A 19,448-nucleotide genomic window follows, 5' to 3' on the forward strand; every position below is an offset into this window, starting at 1 on the left:
AACGTCTTTGTAAAAATAGCTACTTTAGTTTTGACTAGTCAGAATGACACTAGCTACATCTTGAATCAAAATTCCTACTAGTCACAGAGACATTATGATTAGTCAAAATTAAGTTATAGATATCTATAATGGTAATACCGGATAGCTAAACCCTCCTGATTAAATGTTTAAACAGCTTGCCGTATATTTACTGACAATAGTTTCTCCAAATTACGTCGCAAAAATCTTGCATTGAATTAGAAATTCAATGCAAGATCACGTTTAACCCTGGGAGGGCGCCACACTGACAATTTTAGACACAAAAGAAGGATTCCAACAGATTTGCACTAATTTGTCAAAAATAATGACCAGGATATGTAGACAGCACTATAAGAAAACCATGTTAACGGTTTATTGGCAAAAAAAAAGTTGATTTGGGGGTGAGATACACTTTAAAATAAATAGAGGTACCCGTTGCAGGTAACATGTTAATTGCTTGTGTTATTTCAGTATTTTAAGCATTCCTAACTGTCCCTTAAGTCATTTAAGTCCTGCATGGATAACTGAGTGTAGACAATGGATGGAGGTTCTTAAAATGGGTTTCACATAGGAACATCGTTGGTGGCGCACAGCCTCCTATCTCCATGTCCTGATAAAGATCAACGTCTTTGTAAAAATAGCCACCCAACACAAGTAGGACAACATTTTAAAGGTTGTGTAATAACATTAGACTCAAACCGCTGTGTTGTTTTGGAGAATGATGTTTAAGCAGGTAGAGATCTGTTTTGGTCTCTGTCCCTCTTGGACTTGCTGTTAGCTTCAGTCTCCAGGGTTTAAAGCGTAACTCTTCCCCATGTAAAAGCATATTCCGGCCCACAGGCAAGTTTGAAAAATTCCATCAAAGTGGGCGGGGATATGCAGGAAAGGGAGGGGTGTTGTGTTCAGGATGGGGCGAAGCAGCAGCTAGCTTGATTTGCCATATTGAATCATGGAGAGTGGACAGAGTAATGTTGGTTCGGTCTTTTAAGATGGAAGATTTTCACCCCCCTCGTCACCAGAGGTTGAGGGAGGCTTTGTGGAGCCCAGCGGCGCAGAGCCGTATCAGTTTGAGCCGCCGCCTCAAGGAGCTGACCTAGCATTGCCCAAAGCCGGCGCTGCCGAGGCAGTGGAGGACAGAATTAGTCCAACTATATATTATCATATTTTTTTCCTGCTTTGTAATCCAAGCGGATCACTGACAGCTTTGCTAATGCAAGATTAATTTGCAATGTGGACACAGAGTGTGGTTTATCTCCTCTTGGCTCTCTCTTTACTCTGACTGACTGCAGGCAGGCTTCAGGACTAGGCAGCAGCTGTCTGCCTGTGAGACATAACTGTGGCAAAACCATTAACATTTAATTACAAGACTGGACATTAATTACTGATATCTGCACCATAATTTTGCTTAGTCGAGTTATTCAAAATATCTGTAATTAGATTTTGACTAGTCAAAACTCTAATTGCAGATATCTATAATTCAAATATGCCTTGTAAGATTCAAACTATTTTGCCATTCATGTGTCGTTTGTCATCACAGATATCTGTACTTTAGTTTTGACTAGTCAGAATGATACTAGCTACATCTTAAATCAAAATTCATACTAGTCACAGAGACATTATGATTAGTCAAAATTAAGTTATAGATATCTATAATGGTAATTCTGGATAGCTAAACCCTCCTGATTAAATGTTAAAACTGCTTGCCGTATTTTCACTGACAATAGTTTCTCCAAATTACGTCGCAAAACCTTTTGATCCAATACTAATACGAATTAGAAATTCAATGCAAGATCACGTTTAACCCTAGGAGGGCACAATACTGACAATTTTAGACACAAATGCAGGATTCCAACAGATTTGCACTAATTTGTCAAAAATAATGACCAGGATATGTAGACAGCACTATAAGAAAACCATGTTAACAGTTTATGTGCAAAAAAAGTTGATTTGGGGATGAGATACCCTTTAATATAGAGGTACCCGTTGCAGGTAACATGTTAATTGCTTGTGTTATTTCAGTATTTAATCATTCCTAACTGTCCCTTAAGTCATTTAAGTACTTGTATTTGTTTTAACCTAGTGTGTCTTTAACAACCTTTCTCAGGAAGAAGTTTGGGAAAACAATAAGCACTAAGTCCTGGAAAAATACCAACTTCCTCATGTACTGCTTTGTGATGTTAAAACCTCTTTCACAGACACAAAATGCCACATACATCTTAAACAGCCGTAAAGCTCAAAATGACTCAGAGGGCTTTAAAATGTATTGAATAATATGCATAGTAACATTTTGTTTCATGTGCAACATAGGCGCCTACCCACAGACAACACGACTCTTCAATTTATAAGATAAGCCTCTTGCTCACGAATCAGCAAATGACATTCCTCTGCAGCAGACGCACAAATATGGACTTGAGTATTCACGGAACGTAACCTAAATACAAACTTTTCTCTGCCATGATGTAACACGCGGTCCCGGCATCTATTTGATAACCTCCAACCACTCGGTGTTCCTTGCTTTGTCTTTGAGAAGTGATTGAAATTCTTTCCACCTACACCCACTCATACACCCATCATCAGCCTCTAAGCTGACAGCAAACCTTACAGGATGCAATAAACCACAAAAGAATTGTGATCCGAGCCGACGTATGGAGAGCCTCGAACGGTAAAGATCCACACATTTTCAGAGGCTGCTCAGCAGTGTGACTTTGTCAGAGTGGCTCCAACAAGGTCGAGTTTTTCGAATGACGCTGCGTCAAAACAATCAAAACTTGTGCTTCCGCTTTATTTAATGGAACTTGGGGACAAACATTGCAGTGATTTGATATCTTTGTTACAAAAATATGAGCACATTTAGAAAAGAAAACCCATTAGATGTAATATTCTAACTTATCTGAGTCATGCTGGGATGAAACACGCTGCGGTAGAAATTCTTTTTCGGTGGTTCACTCCTGATGGCCTCGCGGTTTGGACGTCCCACCACAGTACAGCAGCTTTATACTGCCCTCCCTAAAGACTTTGCTGACATTTTTCAAGGTCTTGCTTTCAAGCGCTGCCTTGATTAGTTCCTCTTAAAGCCCGGGAAGCTGACTTAAAGAGGAACTAATCCTATTCCCCGGAATCTCCTCTAATGTGAGAAAGTCAGCAATCCAGTCAGCAGGAATCTGCAGCTCCACTAAATGAAATAAGTGATCCCAAAGCTGAAAGGATTCTATCTGACAACAAACAGCGTGCTGATGCTGCAGCAACTACAAGGTCTATGTTTATGAGAGTCCCTTCAGATTAAAGAACTGCAATGGCTTGAAAAATGCCTTCAGACGCGAGGCGTCCACTCCAGCCGTATAGCGAGTGAACCAGAGGTGGAATACATATGTACCGTTAATGTGAAAAGTCTACACACCCTTGTTGAAATGTCAGGTTTTGTAAAGGATTAGTCCAATGTAATCATCCACCTTTGTTCTGGCTTTTAACTTGTACAATGCAAATAAAGCAAGCTTAATACATTTTCAGAGGTAAATAAACAACACATTTAAAGTCGTACCTTGTCAAAGCGTGTTTGCATAAACACCCCAAACTGTGAGATTGAGACAATTTCCCTCAATTGTTGTTGTGGTGAAACTGAAATTCTTCCTAATTTTCAGCTTTCTAGAAGTCTGAAGGTTCTGTGCCAACATGTCCTGGTATTTTGAGCTGTTCATGTGTCCTTGACCTTGACTAATGCTGCGTTCAGAAGCGATTTGAGCGTCAGGGGCGTCTGGTTTACATGGAAGTCTGTGGCGAACGCACATCTAGGAGCCCGTCAGGTGTGGCGCATTTTGAGATTTCTAGAATCTGAATTTTTGCAGCTGGACCCGAAGCGTCAACCAATCACAGACTCTGCTATGTGACATAGTGTCACATTTTCCGATGGGACAGAAGGATGGAGGACAAACTCATCGCCGCTGTTTGTGCCCATCATATTATCAGTCGAGCAGTCACTATGACTGTAACTGAAAGGACCTGACCTGGAGGAGGACCACGGAGGAAGTTGGGATCTCGGGTTAAATTATAAGAACTTTTACCACATGGTGAATATTTTCCTGCACAAGCGTCCAACCTTTCGACGCTCAAATCGCGTTCGGTTTTCACCGCCATGCTTCACTGTTGGCACGCTCTTCTTTTACTAATGTTTTCACGCCAAACATACCTTTCATCAGACCACAACACATTTTCCCACAAATGTAATCCTTTTTTTTCTTTTTACAAATTTAGCCTGGCTGGGATGTTTTTTTTAAGTAGGCGAAGGCTTCTGTTTAACCCAACCTCATAGTCAGACATAGGAAAATCCTGCTGCTCCATAAATGCTGCTGATGGCTTTTGATTGTCTCCTTACCCAGGTTTTTTATTTCCTTTGTTCAGTTTTGGAGGGATGTCCAGTTCATGAAATGTCACTGTTGCACCATATTTTCCACAACTGATGATGACTCAGGGTACAGTGTATATTTAATGCACTGGACATTTCTTTTACTCTTATTTGATGCCTTGGAAGGTCTGGTGCTTTCTCTGCTGAGAGGAATTATAGGGGTCTAGTAACTCATGTAAAGAATTTTGAGGTAAATTGGGTGGTTTATTCTGAACTAAGACACATCTCTAGTTTTTCCCAAAAAAGTAAAAAAACAAAAAAACAACTGGACTTTTTTCCGAAGTTTGAAGACGTTTCGCTTCGCATTCAGAAAGCTTTCTCAATTCTAAATGTCTAGAGTAGTGTGGAGCTCTAAGCTTTATAGTACTGCCCAACAAAGGCCTGGTAATGGCTTAGATAACATGCAAATTGAACCAAAATATCTAAGCCATTTGTTGGGCAGTACTATAAAGCTTGGTACTCCACACTACTCCAGACATTTAGACTTGAGAAAGCTTTCTGGATGGGAAGCGAAACGTTTTCAAACTTCGGAAAAAAGTCCAGTTGTTTTTTTGTTTTTTTTTTTTACTTTTTTGGAATGACCATGACCTGGATCACTGAGAATCTTCACCAGCATATCTCTAGTTTTCATTTTGTGTCCCCATCAGAACTTTTGGTTCATTTTTTGTTGAGCTGTACAGATTATATGTCATATTCAAGGTGGAAGAGTTCTGACATTGCTTCTCTTGGTTTAATTCTTTACACGACAAAAACCTGAGATTTTAACGCGGCTCAGTACACTTTTTTTTTTTACATCTGCTGTGTCCCGTTCCCTTGTAGAAATATGTCCCAAACAACTACTCCCATCTAAAGTCATGCCCCACCATTTCATAGAACTTGACGTTGTAAGGCCTGTAGAAGTCTCGCAGTTGCTCAATAGCGTCTCTGTCTATCTGCACATGAGTTCTGCCCTTGGACTTGCCCAGGCAGCGAGGCGAGCCGCTACTCTCCGGCTTCTTAAGGCAAGGAAAGCCCTTGGTGCGGTTGAAATAGAAGTGTTTGTCGGTGACGATGCGCTTGAGCCCGAGGAAGTCTTGCACCCGGGCCAGCTCGCCGGCTGGGTCCGTGATAAGACGCTCCCCGCTGACAAAGTGAATCTGAGCCAGAGGGAAGTAGCGCAGCCAGTTCTCCAGGTGCAGGGCGTACAGGCCGATGCGGATGGCGTTCCAGGACATGTCCACAATGCCCAGGCTCTGGTTTTTGAAGGCCAGGTCCTGGAAGCTCGGCAGGTCTGGGGTTTTGGATAAAGTCTGCGTGTAATCTGATATTGCTCGAGTGACGGGGTCACGCACCACCACAATGAGCTTAGTCTCCTGGGACATGGCAGAGATCCGGTGTGGAGTCTCTTTGGTCACAAAGTAGCTTGGCGTCTTCTCCATTGTTATTTGGCTTTCAAGGGTCCTTGGCATTAAACCTCTGAATGAAAAGAGAAAGTAAAGAAAAGGGCAAGATTTCTAGTAAGACATAGGTTGCTAATAAACAGAACAATGACAGTACCTGGCCTGTTAAATGCAACATTCTCCAGTCTTCTTTTTCAAAGCTGCTTGAATTAACGTCAAGAATAAAGGATTAAAACAAGGAAGAAGTGTATTTTATATATTTGGGGCAGAGCAGTGAATAACAAATGCATAGAGCTACTCAAACTTAACTCCAGCTTGAGTATAAACCCAGTTTCTTAATGTAAATGAAGCAAAGTCATAGTGGTTTGTTGTCGCTTGAGATTTGTGTCATAGACAGCTTTCCTGCGCATCAGCCCAGAACTGTTCAAGAGTAATAAATCACCGTGAATGCAATCAGAACAAGTATTTTTATATATATATTTATAAAAGAGGTTACTGCCGGGTTTTCAAACTAGGCCACGGCGGTACATGAATAAAGGTGTCAGAACAGGTACATTTACTCAGACTGTGATAATGTTCTGCCAGAGTAGACCGAGCTGCTTATGATAACTAAAGTTAACATTTTAATTAACTATTTGCAGACTCCTGTTCTTATTTTTAGGGAGGAAAACAAAGGTTTTAAGCAAAAACCCAAATGTTTTATCGTCATATGTCAACTGATTCCCACCATTCAAAGTTCATTTTTATAAACAGTAAGGTACAAATACTAATTCAGGACAATTTACACCATTTAAACCAGTTAGATTTGTGTCCAATAACTCCTCTCACCCTTTGTCAGATTAGAAAAAAACACCTATATGCATCCTTACACGTTTCTTCTGTTGTGCTTATTTCGTCACTGTGTTAATCAAACGTTAAAATCAGATAAGGACAGGCTGGCTGAATACATAATGCAGCTTTCAAGTTTCAATTTGAAATTGAATGTGGAATAATCCAGGAGTGGCCGGGCCGACCAAAATGACTCCAATAACGCAACAATGTCTGACCCAGGAGGCAGAAGACCCGGCACAGGCCTGTTGTGCCTCAGCTAAGATCAGAGTTCATGACTCAACAAAAAGGAGGAGAGACCGAGCAAACGTGATGGATGGAACAACTAATTATTAGGTTTTTTTTACTTAGAGCCAGATTAGTTTGGATGGTTTCTTAAATCAGATGACGTCGTCATTTGAAAATGTCTCTTTCTATTTAGTCAGTTTATCTTTGTCCAATGTTAATATTTCTTTGCATATATTTGTGACAAAGATCAAGAAAACTGTGCCAATGTTTCCTTCTGTTTTTAGAAAACAGCCTCAGAATTATTCAACAATTTGTCTTCATCTTCTTGGTGGTTGGTGGAGTTTACTGCACATTATACCACGGTCTGGGTGGATACTCGACTCTGATTGGTTACTCAATTCTGATTGGCTGCAGGGTGTCCCTTAAAAACGGTTATAGGACTTATATAAAAAAGTCCTATATGGGCGGTTAAAAACCCCCATAAAAGAGTTAATACTTGATTTAATATTTATAACTCATAAGTGGCCATGGTATAAGCGGGATAACACCCTTCGAGTTGTCCATTATCAGAAATTAATGAACCACGTGGAAGCAACCGTCCGACGCATCGTCCATTCATTTCTTACATAGCTCATTGTAATAGAAACTACATTTATCTCCAAAACGATCTTTCACAGAGTGGATTTACTCTTGGTTTAGTGTCAGCAACTCTGCATTTGGTTCTCACTTGAGGAAATCAATATTTAGTTTGGTTCTTGTCACAATAAATATATATTTTCGTCAAACGAAATTCTCTCTTTCTGTAGAACAGATTCAGTATAAAATAACTTAATGCAATGTTAAACTATGCAATGTGAACTTCTTAGATTCACATTGGTGCATTTTGGTTTTACAAAGTTGGCATTTTTGCGTTGATAATCAGTATTAGAATTTAAATCAGGCAAATGTTTGGATACCTATATTTTAACGTTTATCCAAAGTTTTTTTGCAAGGGCCCTCCTTCGATCGAAGTAAGACCAAGAACACAGGGAGAACTTGCAAACTCCGTGCAGGAAGACCCCAGTCCAGGATTCAAACCAAGAACCTTCTTGCTGCAAGGTAACAGTGCTAACAACTGCGTCACAGTGCAGCCCTCTCTGTCAACCCTCTTTCTACAATAACGTCTCTGAGTTGCTTATAAAGCGTGGCAAATAAAATCTACATTTCAACAGCAGCAATCATTCTTGATCTCTTGCCAACCTGCCTGTATGTGACCCACCACAGCAAAAGTGGGAACAAGTAGGCACAAACTGAGAAAAACCTCCAGTTTTTTGTTTTATTGCTAAATATGCTTGTTGAAGTTATGAAGTGACCCCTCAATTCTTTAGTTTTGAAGGTTTTAAAACAGTAAAATGTGTTTAAACTTGGGATGTTTTCGTCTTAAAATCCCATCGAGCCAAATTTCACCACGTGTTCTCATTGATCTTCAACATTCGAATGGCCGTATCTTCTGCAATTCTTTATTGATTTCCACAACTTCCACATCATCGGAGAACTTAGATTCCACCCTTTCAGAATCTGTAAATAACTCAAAACGGCCTCGGGGAGACTTATTCAGGGTTTTGCTGGGTACGGTCGCATATGTGCAATTTGGAAATGTGTGCGTTTCTCCAAAACTGGGGTTCTGCTTTAGTCAGGAGCCAGGTGCAGACCAATTTCAGTGTGAAAGGGACCTGTCTGTGTGTTTACAGACACAGAGATGACGGGTTGTTCATTTCGCCTGTTTCACAGGGTCCTTTTTGTGGGACAGGACGTCCATAACAGCTGTGCTGCCAAGAGAATTGCCATAAATTACTTAATGTAATGGGTACTGGGTATCATTCGGGGAGTGGTGGTCTAGTGGTTGTAGAACAGGGCGTCTGCTTCCTCTGAAATGATGCAAGTTCCCTGGTTTGAATCCAACAGACTTCCACTCCGGGTCCCTGAGCAAGACGTTTAGTCCCAGAATGTTCCCCGGGCGCTGCTCAGGTGAACCCCGATGCTCCCTGAGGGATGGATTAGATGCAGAGGACACATTTCATTGGGATGTACAATGCTGCAATTACATTTAACAATTATTATCTCCAAGACACTGTTAAGACCATGAATGTTCTGGCTTTTAAAGCCATTGTGCGGTCTTATTTCTGTGTAAGGAATGCACAATGACCTGTGGTATTATTGTCGTAAGACAGGGGTATCCAAAATCAATCTTCAAATATTTATGTCATGCATGTTTTAGGTGTGGAGTAGAAATAAGTAGGAAATGTAGGAACATGTAGCAACCTTCCCTGCTGATGTAGTTGATCACTGAAGAAAAAAAAATCATGCAAAATTGCCAGAAAGAAAGAAATTATTCAGGGCTGCTGCTGAATTCATTTGCATGGATAAAATCCTTTATTACACTGTAAAATAATGTGTTTTGTATAAACCAAATCCACACAATTCGTTTTACTTTAAAATTATTCTTTATTTGCCACTCAGTAGAAACATTTATTACATTTACTAGAGGCTGGAGATGACTACACGACAATAAACTCTACTTGTTCCAGGTCTTGGGATAACTCTAGTGTGGACATTTAACCATTCTTTATATCTGATTGGGCTAAATTCAAGTTTCCAGCAAAAAAAAAAAAACAATTGTCTTGCGCTGCGTCGTTGTCTTCTGTCTTGCTACTGTAATCTGAATCTTCTGTTTGAAATCATGTTGGCGTGACATTTGCGCCTGTGTGTCTAAGGTGGCAGGGATGTGACTTTGATTGACAGGTGTGATGAATTATTCTGATTGGATGAAGAATGACACAAAAATCGCTCACTGGGCCACAGGCGCCGAGAGTCGCGCCCTGAGGAGAACCAATTAGGGACCGGCATGAAGTCACATGGACGCCAAAAGTGTTAGGAGGTACCAAACACTCATCGGTCCGGCATCAGCATTAAAACGTTAAAATTAGGAGGCCTACGCAAAGAAATAACCCCAAATAAACCCTGAAATGCTGAAAAACCAAAGGTTAGACCTGTTTTATGAGAGAATAGATGTGATAATTAGTATTGTTTTGCAGTTTATGTTTACTGCGTCTTCACTTATTGACGGGGTGGCGCCTTAGTGCCCCCTATTGGCAGACCACCATTGATCAGCAGCAATTGATAGGCAAATGAAGTACATAGTTATGCAATAAAGATAAGCAATTAAAATAAAACAAAACAATTGCACGGCTAAATCAATGGTGCATCCTTCCATAAAGTATCTAAACTCCTATATATCTTGTTTTTTCAACAGTGAAGTGACAATGAGGGCTGAATTGTCCCCCATTTATCAGTTTTGCCCTAATTAAGAAAGTTAAAATTGTGTCTTGTTGAATTTAATCATATTTATTTGATCTCAAATACAAATACTCTTGTGCTAGTGTTGCTGAAGTAAATGGTAAATACAAATTTTGTTTAGTTTGAAATTTTACTGAGGATAGGGAGTTGGAAATCCCTGTCATGAGAGATAAGAGTGAAGGTATAAAATCATCCATGCAGTTACAGATGCACTGAACAACGACAAACCTGAGAGGATAGAAGGCAATATGCCATATTTACTGTGCGGTAACTTGAGACTTATGGAAAAGTACTGAAGCAAGTGGAATAGAATGCTAGATGATCAAGGCCATGCAGAAAATTTTGACTGGAGGCTCTGAAAATCCATTTCTGTTTACCTTCTTGAAATCTGCTTTTATTTGTTCTCCACAGGAGGACCTGGCCACTGCAGCATTTAGACAGGCTGAGACTTGGCCAGGCAAGCCACCATCTGATGCTTGGCAAGTTCACTGCAGGAATCTTTGTTCTTTTGTTTAGATACCGCTTAAAACAAAAAATAAATAAATTCAAAAACAAAAAGCCATGCAGAAAAGCACCCTGCAGATTTACAGATTCCCAACAGGAAATCGGACTTCATTAATGAAACAGCTGCTTTATTTCGAAAGCATTCCTCCTCTGACCTTTTAACAGTTTTGACAGCTGACAGTCAAACCACAGTAATGGCCTGTGGGATCGCATCTCCGAGATAAAAGGGCTTCAGCTGCCAAACATCCTGAAGACTGCCAATTAGTGGCGATCCTTTCAGCCTATAATTATTGTGTACACATATCTCCCGCAGACTACGAGACAACAAATCCGTAAAAGAAACACAGATTTATTGGTTGTTTGACTGCATGCATATATTTCTTGTTAACAAAAGAAATATCTTCTTGCCATTAATCTGTAATTATGACAATTAAATGTTTAAAAATGTATTTAATGTATGGGGTGAAAATCAGCCAAATAATGTGGCCTAACCAAGATACACTTTAATAAAGATGCAATGCTACATTACTGTAATTCAAAATGATTGTAAGCGCTATAAAGCTGGGATAAGATGGAAAAACCTGACAAACTTCTGGGCAGATGAACAGGGCCTGTGCTGAGCCACAGTGATCAGGCTTCAGCCATTTAAGGATAATTGTAATAAAGCTGTTTTTAAAGGTCATTAACTCCGTGTCTCAAGAGATTGACACTTACCAAGTATTTCTACCCACTTCCTGACTTTAAATCCACACAGACGTCTACAGGAGGACAATGCAAGGTGCCAGAAAGGAGTTAGGACTGACGCTAGAGTCTGATTGGTGCATCGTGCGTCCTTAGCCTTCAGTTTTTAGGACAAGTCTTGGTTTCTTTTAATCGATTCCAAGTCGCAGACTCCAGTCGTCTACTATTAGGTCCAAGCTTTTTCTTATGATGCGCTTTTGGCGATTCATGAATAAAGGTAAAAATCTAATTTCATGCCCTAATGTGTACATTGGTCGTGTGAGATCGCTTCTTACCTGTACCACTCCAGACCTCTGTCATAATTCCTGTCAAAGAAATGAGTTTCGGTCCCCGCCGCTCGGACGTCCGGATGAATCCTGATGAACTCCAGAACCGCCCTCGTTCCTCCCTTTTTCACGCCAACTATGATGGCGTTCGGTAACTTTTTATTGCCGAACTTTAAGTGGCTCATCGGGGGGCTGGGGGTGTTATCCCTGGCGGTGAGGGCGGCGGCGGCGGGGCGTCTTTGGTCGGTCTGCGGCTGAGGAGCCTCACCGGCAGCGCTGCTCCTCCGTGCGTCCAGCGGATGAAGACAGGAGAGGGATTTCTGAAGGCGCAGTTTGACTCCATCGGCTTGCAGACAGCTGGGCGTCGGATCACCTGACTTTTGCATGACAGCAGCGCCGGGGAACAGCGCGCAGTAGCACAGAAAGGAAATAAAAAGAGACAGGAGACAAATTGATGTTCCTCTGAGCCGGTGTGAGAAAGGGAAATGTCGACTGAAGATGAGCACGTATGCCATCTCTCCATTTAGACAAACAGTGCATGGTTTTCTAACTGATCAGGTGTCCCATCCTTTCCAACTACTTCCCCTGTTTAAGCGTCAAAGCGGTCCGCGGATTCCAAATGAACCCAGCTCTTCAGAAACATTTGTGGGTCAATACTTCCACCGTCCTACAGCGCGGGAGGCTATATTTCCTATAATCCATAAGCCCCATCTCCTCAGTTCATCACCAGGGAAGGCGTAAGGTCGATCCGAGTTGACTTGGGAGGCGACGTCCTCTTTTAAAACTCCCGGAGGTCTCCGTGGTCATTACGCGCGGCTGGGGAGCTGGAGCGAAGCGCGCTCCGTGGAAACGCGCGGGGACTGGGAGCCCCCAACCAGCTGAGTGGCGCAAAAAAATAAAATAAATATTCCAACACTGTGACGTCAGAGCACCTTTGAGTTAAGAAAATAAAGTCTCACGTCAGTTATCTGCGCTCACCAGAGCTGCTGCAAAGCAGTCACCTAAACTTGGTGCAATCAAACGCAACCCTGTTTGCTACATTATGACGTTTTGAAAATGGAAATGACTAAATATCTCCTCCTGTTTGCAGCCACAACGCAATAAATAACGCTTGGACCATTCATTGGCCAACATGCCCACACTCTGCTGGATGTAAGAGCCCTGCTGGTTGGAAAAACGGAAGTTTTATTTCACCCCATTTTCTCGTCTTCATGGTTCACGTCGTTCAAAATCTTCAAAAACTTTATTTATTTCAGGAGTTTAATTCAGGAAGTGGTACTCATACGCATAGAGTGACATATTTAAAGCGTTATCGGTTGTGACTTACTGGAAATGAAAACCCAAAATACAATCTCTCAGAAAAATAGAGTATGACCAATAAAAACACGGATGGTGAACGCAGACTGACCAATTCCGTCCAGCATGGCGGCTTTCAGCTCAGGTCAGGCCAGGTTGCACGTCATTAAAGCAGCTATTGGGTCTTTCAGCCACGGTGCCATTAGACGGCAGCTCTGTTTTGATACAACGCACTGTACAGATTAAGTTAAGTTAAGATTGAAATTTTAGTATCGTGGCAACCCTAGGACACTGGCATTGTTTTGATACAACGCACTGTACCAACACCAGCAACACCAGCAGATGTTTCCAAAGTCAATAATGACTTTGGAAACATTAAAATGGACCTCAAACAGTTCGGATTCTGAGATCTTGGTTTCCAAATGAAGCTTTAAAAGTCATCTGAAAGAGGACCTTGGACTGCCGAGTGACCATCCCGTCCTTTCCCCCGTAGCCCCAGTAAGAAACTTCTTATTCGCTCAAATTATTCACTTCTTGTTTCTCCTGTTTCAGGATGGATTAGATCAAATAATGCATATTGCAAATTGTAGCCCATGTCCCTGATACATCTGTGGTCCTTGAACTTTTGAAAAAACTCTTTAGGCTGTGCTTATCCCTGTTGCTTGAATGGCCTTTCTCTACTGCACGTTTTCCTTCCACCAAACCTTCCATATATATTCTTGTATAAAGCACTAGCTTCTTTAGCAATGTGCAGCAGTCTTCTCCATGACTGTGAAGCCCACAATGTCACATTTCTGTGTTAAAAACCTTTGATTTATAGGTTCTTCTGTAATATTCTATTTTTAATATTCAACCCATCCATCCATCTGTCCGTCACCTTCCACATTTTTGTGTATATTGGAGTTTTTTTTTCAACTTCAGTTTATTACTCTTTGCAGAAAGCCACGTCAGAAACACTTGATGCTTATACTCGCTAATCAGATGATTATAATCAAAACTGTAATTATTATAATCAAAACATTTTGGCAAAAAACGTTTGACCGCCCTCTTCCTATAGGCATAGGTACATGATAATTGTTTCCCCTCTCATTTTTAAAATTATTTTAAAGATATAAAATACAATCATGATCATGGGAGTTTGCACCAATTTCATTGGCAGAGTGTGCCGACCACTTTGAGGATGTATATTTGTGACGCAAACAAAAATTAGGACAAAATAACAGAAATCTCCGGCTTGCATCACCTGTTCACTCCCTTAAAGGCAACACCTTTTAGTGCCTTTTGCAGCAATTCCAGCTGCACGTAGCTCTGGATCAGTTTCTATGAGCTTACCATCTTTCCAGGGAAACAGATCATGTGACGCTTGGATGGCGCACAGGTGGATTCCACTTCACTAATTATGCAACTTTTTTTATTGGTTGCCCCAGAAATGTTGAGGGGCTTCATTGCAAAGTGGGCGGATACATGAGCACATGGCATGTTTCAGGTTTTCCACCACCTTATTTGGCAGTGGGTGCAGTGATTTTAGGCTTTAAAGCCTCACCTTCATGTCAGATCCTCAGTATGATGCCACTGCCGCCATGACTGACAGGTTTGGGACCTCGCCGCCTCACCTACGGTAGCTTCTCCATCCATACGCCATGTTACGTCGGCTGGAAAGCTCAGTCTTAGTCTCACCATCGCTGACCGTTTAACAATTCCCTTGAAGACATCTGGATTGTCCATGTGGGTGGCTGTAAATTTAATTTATTCTCTAAGGCAGCGGGTCCCAACCCTGGTCCCAGGGGACCCCCGTCCTGCATGTTTTAGATGTGATTACAAATGATTGTGTGACCTCCTCTGCAGCCATCAAGTGCTGCAGAAGCCTCTTAATCATTCATTTATTCAAGTCAGGTGTGTGGCAGCAAGGAGACACCTAAACCATGCAGGGCAGGGGTCCCTGAGGACCAGGATGGGAACTAACGCTGACTTCCCTGTTGATAAGTTACTTTTATTGTTTGAGCAGCTTCCAGGCTTGAATTTCACTGATGATAATCCTTTTAATCTGAGAGGGACGGCGTGGGTCTGAAGGTGAACCTTCTAACACAGAACAAAGATCCCAAAAATGGGGTTTTAAGAAAATCCACATTAAATTCAAACTTTTGTTCCAACCTGTTGTTTCTCACAATGACTAAACCTGTTCGTTGTGTCATTACGGCATCGTGGAATATTTCAAACAAGCCGTTAAAAGCTAAAAAGGATTATGGGATTCGTGCCTGAGATTACAAGACATGAGTTTCTCCCTGGATCTGCAATATTTAGCTCAACAGTTACTTTCAACGCTTTTTGGATGATCTCATCAGTCCTTATAGACCTATTGACACATTATAAGACCACAACTGTTAGGTTCACCTGAACTCTGGCACCCCAGGTGAGTTGCCCTCATTTAGATCTGATCTCATCCGGCACCACTTCGCTTCTGGGAGAGGCAGCGTGAGAGGATGGGTGTGTGGTCGTCTATCGTAGTTTTTCTGATGACTGGTGCAAATGCAGAAAAGGCCCAAGGTGGAGAACAGCGGAGGGTAAAAACTCCCCGGCCTGCAAAGACACATGGGGAGGAGTTGAGATGTCACCGTGGAGCTCCTTGCGGGTGTCTGCGCCCAATCTCACCGGCCTCTGATTAAAGAATGATTTATAGAGGCTAGTCAGAGGGAGCTGCTCGGCAATCCGTCTAGTGAATGAGATTTTTCCTCAGGAAGAGGGCGGGTAAATCAAACCTGGAGGCGAGAAGCCTCCAAAGCATGGCGATACGGCGCTGTGATTAAATGTTATAATCGCACTTCTCTGCTGAGACCACAGCTTGGGTTTTCGGTGTCGCTATCAAAAATAATAAAATCAGTTTGCCCTTTGTCTCACTCCCCGAGCATAAGTCTTGTTTTACCTTCTTGCGGAGAAGCATAACCTTTTCGACCGCAATAAACCACAACAGAGGCGCGAGCGTGTAACTCTCAGTTCAGCCCCATCAGCACAAAAAACACCACGATAAACAAAGAGTTTTCAGGTTGGAATAACCTCCGGGTACAACATTCAAATTTAAAATTATGGACTTTAACTAAGAAAACAACACACTGGTAATCTTAACTTCAAAGGCAATAAAGACACAGCAATCCTCTTTATGGATGTGAATACCCAGTACATCTTTTGACTCTGCCGACTCTCTTTTCGGAGCTCTCTAAATATAGGTTATTTACCCGCTGACCACTCCATCAGACACGCAGCCCATTTATCACAGCTAGAGAGGCCTGTGGAGGGAAGTCTGCCTGTCCTGCAGCCGATCAGACACTGAGGACAGATACAGATGATCAAGACAGCTTTACGTCACAGATGAGATGGATGAGGGATTGCTGCTGTGGGTTCAGTTCACACACACACACACACACACACACACACACACACACACACACACACACACACACACACACACACACACACACACACACACACACACACACACACACACACACACACAGAAAGTAGTGGCAGCGTCAATGTTTTGAAAGAGTAACTTTGGAGAAGATCTTGAACTCTAAATAACAGAAATGTATATAAAAAACAAAATTAAGAATAAACTATGTTTACAAGTAAGCATTTATTTGTATCAAAAAAATAGATTAAAAAAAACTATCTCGCTGTAGATTTTACTCATGATTAGCGACGCAGCACAGGCGCCACCTGCTGGACAGGTGATGGTAGCGCAGCCGCTCTGCGTCATAGATTGGTAATGACTCAAAGTGAAAGTGAAATATTTCACTTAGAAAGACAGAGAACAACAACAATCCCGAGAGCTGAACGGTGAGTTAACTTTGTTTTACTGCCAAATTACTGAATAATCGCGTCAGACAAGTAAAAACAACTGAATGCCAAAAGCTCTGTCAAAGTTTAAAGCAGCAGGTTTTAGAGAAACACGTTTAAAATGCCAGGAAAACATGTTCTAGTTGCATTTATGAGGAATACGGTGAAGTCAGCGCCTGCCTTAAATGTTTGTTTGTTGGCATAATTAACACAATATGAGTTGTTGATGATTATTGAAATGAGTGAAGCTACAAATATAGCTTAATATAGTTAGTTAGTTAGTTGGTTAGTAAATTAGTTAGTTGGTTAGTTAGATAGTTAGATAGACTTGTTCATTTAACCAGTTAGACATGTTAGGTTGCATTCCTCATCTTTATAGAAAGTTTACTCCTATGATCTCCTGTAGCTTTCTCTGCTAAGACAAACAGCTCAAATTAAACCAATAAAACATTGGAAAGATTTCTCAGCAGAAATGTAATTCATTTTGACTAAAAGACACATAAAGTTAATTATCTAAATCGAGCTTTTTTAAGCCTATATTTCTCAGAGTTAGTAAAAATCGAACTTTTTTGTGTACAACATTTGATTGAAAATAATTTTTCTACTCACTGAAACCAGTTAACTTCTAACTGTTCTGTTTTATGTTGACTTAAACTTTAAAGACAAGTTTATTTTAACAAACAAACAGAAACATCTGAACCCTCTTGGGTTTCTATGTAGTGATGAGTTTAAGAGTGTTCCAGATCTGGTTAAAGAAAAATAACATCTGTAAAATATTCTCGTTTTTCTGTGTCTAATTGCTGCTCTCTTGTTTACTTCCGTCCCTGTGTCCTTCCCCTTTTTACCTCCTTGGTCTCTCCACCCTTCCTTCTCTCTGTCCATTCCTCACCCCGCCCTTCCTTTTCACTTTGTTCTTATTTCTTCTTCCTAATCCTTTGTTCTTCCCTTATATTGTTCCCCTTTCACTTTATCTAGCGTCCTTTCTTCTGTCCTTGCTTGTGTCCTTCCACTCCTTATTTCTTTAGTCTTTATTTTCCTCCTTCCTGTTTGGTAGACTTCGTTTCTGCATTTCGTCCTTCCTATAATCTTCCATCCTTACTTCATCTTTTTTCTTCCTCATATCTTCCTCGTGTTGAAGGAAAATTTCCATTTGAATTATTAAATAGGTGAAATAGACAGAACTTTGGAAAATATGAGATTTTAAGTGAAATGTGAACCATGACCATCAATCAGCAGTGTTTCTAAAAATCAGGATAATTTAAACCTTCACGCTGACATGCGTAGGTTTAAGATCTTTATCCAGGTTTTTTTCCACACTCTGCAAATATTTTCTCTGTCTCCATTAAAGTGTTTTTTTTTTTTTACCAAAATCATTCATACTTCTGATAGATTTGTATTCAAAAAGATTTTTATTCAACGAAGAAGTTTGCTTCTCTTAGAAACTGAAACAAGTGTTTCTCAAAAGATAATAAAACATGTAAAAAAAAAAAAGATCAACAATATATTCTATTCAAAACTGACCTTTCAAAAATGGTTCATACCCTCCTTAATAATTAAATTCTTTACTCGCCTTTTGGCAACAGCCTCTTCGTATAATTGCTGACCAGCTTTTTTGCAAGTTTTCATTGATTAGCTGAAAATCCATCTTTAGCTTCTTCTGCGGTTTCTCTGTCAGAATCAGGTCAGGACTTTGACTAGGCCGCTGAAAAACGTTAATATTTCCTGCAGTCAGAAGATACATATTAAATTTAAAAGATTCCTTTGAATCTGACTCTGTGAGGAGTATGAAGAAATGTGAAATATTACACTGATATAATTATTTAATAACATTATTACACAATAAGCTGCGGGTGTTTTAACCCTGTAGGAATTTTAATGTTTGAGGTTTTCTTCTTTCTTTTCTCTTTTTCTCTTTCTGTGGTCCCGCTCCACACGTCCTTTGGTCGGAGAAAGCTGGTCTCTTTCAGTCGGATGAGGAGCGACTTTAAACCTTCAGTTTATGCCATCAGGCACTAGTTATCCATCTGGGTGTCTACAAAGACTTTGGGTTTTTTTTGGATCTGAGTAAGGCCTTGAAAGACATGTTGGAGCTGAGCCCAGAAGAGAGTCTTAAACAAATCCTCCATATGGAAAAATTCAGACCGAGAAACGAACCTTACATGCGATGTAGGCAGAAGATGCCTTTACTTAGTCCTATTTAATAGGAAAAAGCATAAATCATCATAATATCTGTGGATGCAGTTGGATGCATTTTCAGCAACTTTTTAAATTTATTTTATAAAAAGGGAGGAGTAAAAGAAGAAAGCTCACAGAAGCTAAATACTTTTTATCACTATGTTTAAATATGAGAAAGATTTGAATGCCTGCATTAAAAATGTACATCTTTGTGCAAAAAAAAGGAAAAGATTAACAAGCACATCTTGTTGTGTGGACCATGTCCATGAGGATGTTTTCAGAGAAAGGAAGGGGGGAGTGGTCAGAGCCTTGAGGTACACCCATAACTAATTAGTTTAATTTCCAATAACATAATCCTTGCTGGGCACTGTCCCTGTAGGGAAAAGGAAGTGGACGGCCACTGTTGTTACACATAATCATAAGCACAATTTATTTCTGAAACGCAAT

The 19,448-nt window shown here is 40.7% G+C and overlaps 1 protein-coding gene across 1 annotated transcript; it reads right to left on the reverse strand.

Moving 5' to 3' along the window:
* Positions 1–5,209: 5,209 nt before the first annotated feature.
* LOC105926660 (heparan sulfate glucosamine 3-O-sulfotransferase 2) lies at positions 5,210–12,582 on the reverse strand. The gene is made up of 2 exons (XM_012863055.3): positions 11,709–12,582; positions 5,210–5,872 (listed from the first exon to the last, which is right to left on the reverse strand). The coding sequence occupies exons 1-2, from the start codon at positions 12,212–12,214 to the stop codon at positions 5,254–5,256; spliced, it is 1,125 nt and encodes a 374-aa protein (XP_012718509.2). The 5' UTR covers positions 12,215–12,582; the 3' UTR covers positions 5,210–5,253.
* Positions 12,583–19,448: the final 6,866 nt, after the last annotated feature.

The sequence above is a fragment of the Fundulus heteroclitus genome, chromosome 10 (assembly GCF_011125445.2).
Source record: "Fundulus heteroclitus isolate FHET01 chromosome 10, MU-UCD_Fhet_4.1, whole genome shotgun sequence".
Classification (NCBI taxonomy): domain Eukaryota; kingdom Metazoa; phylum Chordata; class Actinopteri; order Cyprinodontiformes; family Fundulidae; genus Fundulus; species Fundulus heteroclitus.

Bases quoted from the DNA above. Each gene is read 5' to 3' on its own strand.
- LOC105926660 (XM_012863055.3), bottom strand. From the start codon at position 12,214: ATGGCATACGTGCTCATCTTCAGTCGACATTTCCCTTTCTCACACCGG. The intron at 5,873-11,708 runs GTAAGAAGCGAT...CTTTTCATTCAG, and splicing joins AGAGGTCTGGAGTGGTACAG to AGGTTTAATGCCAAGGACCC.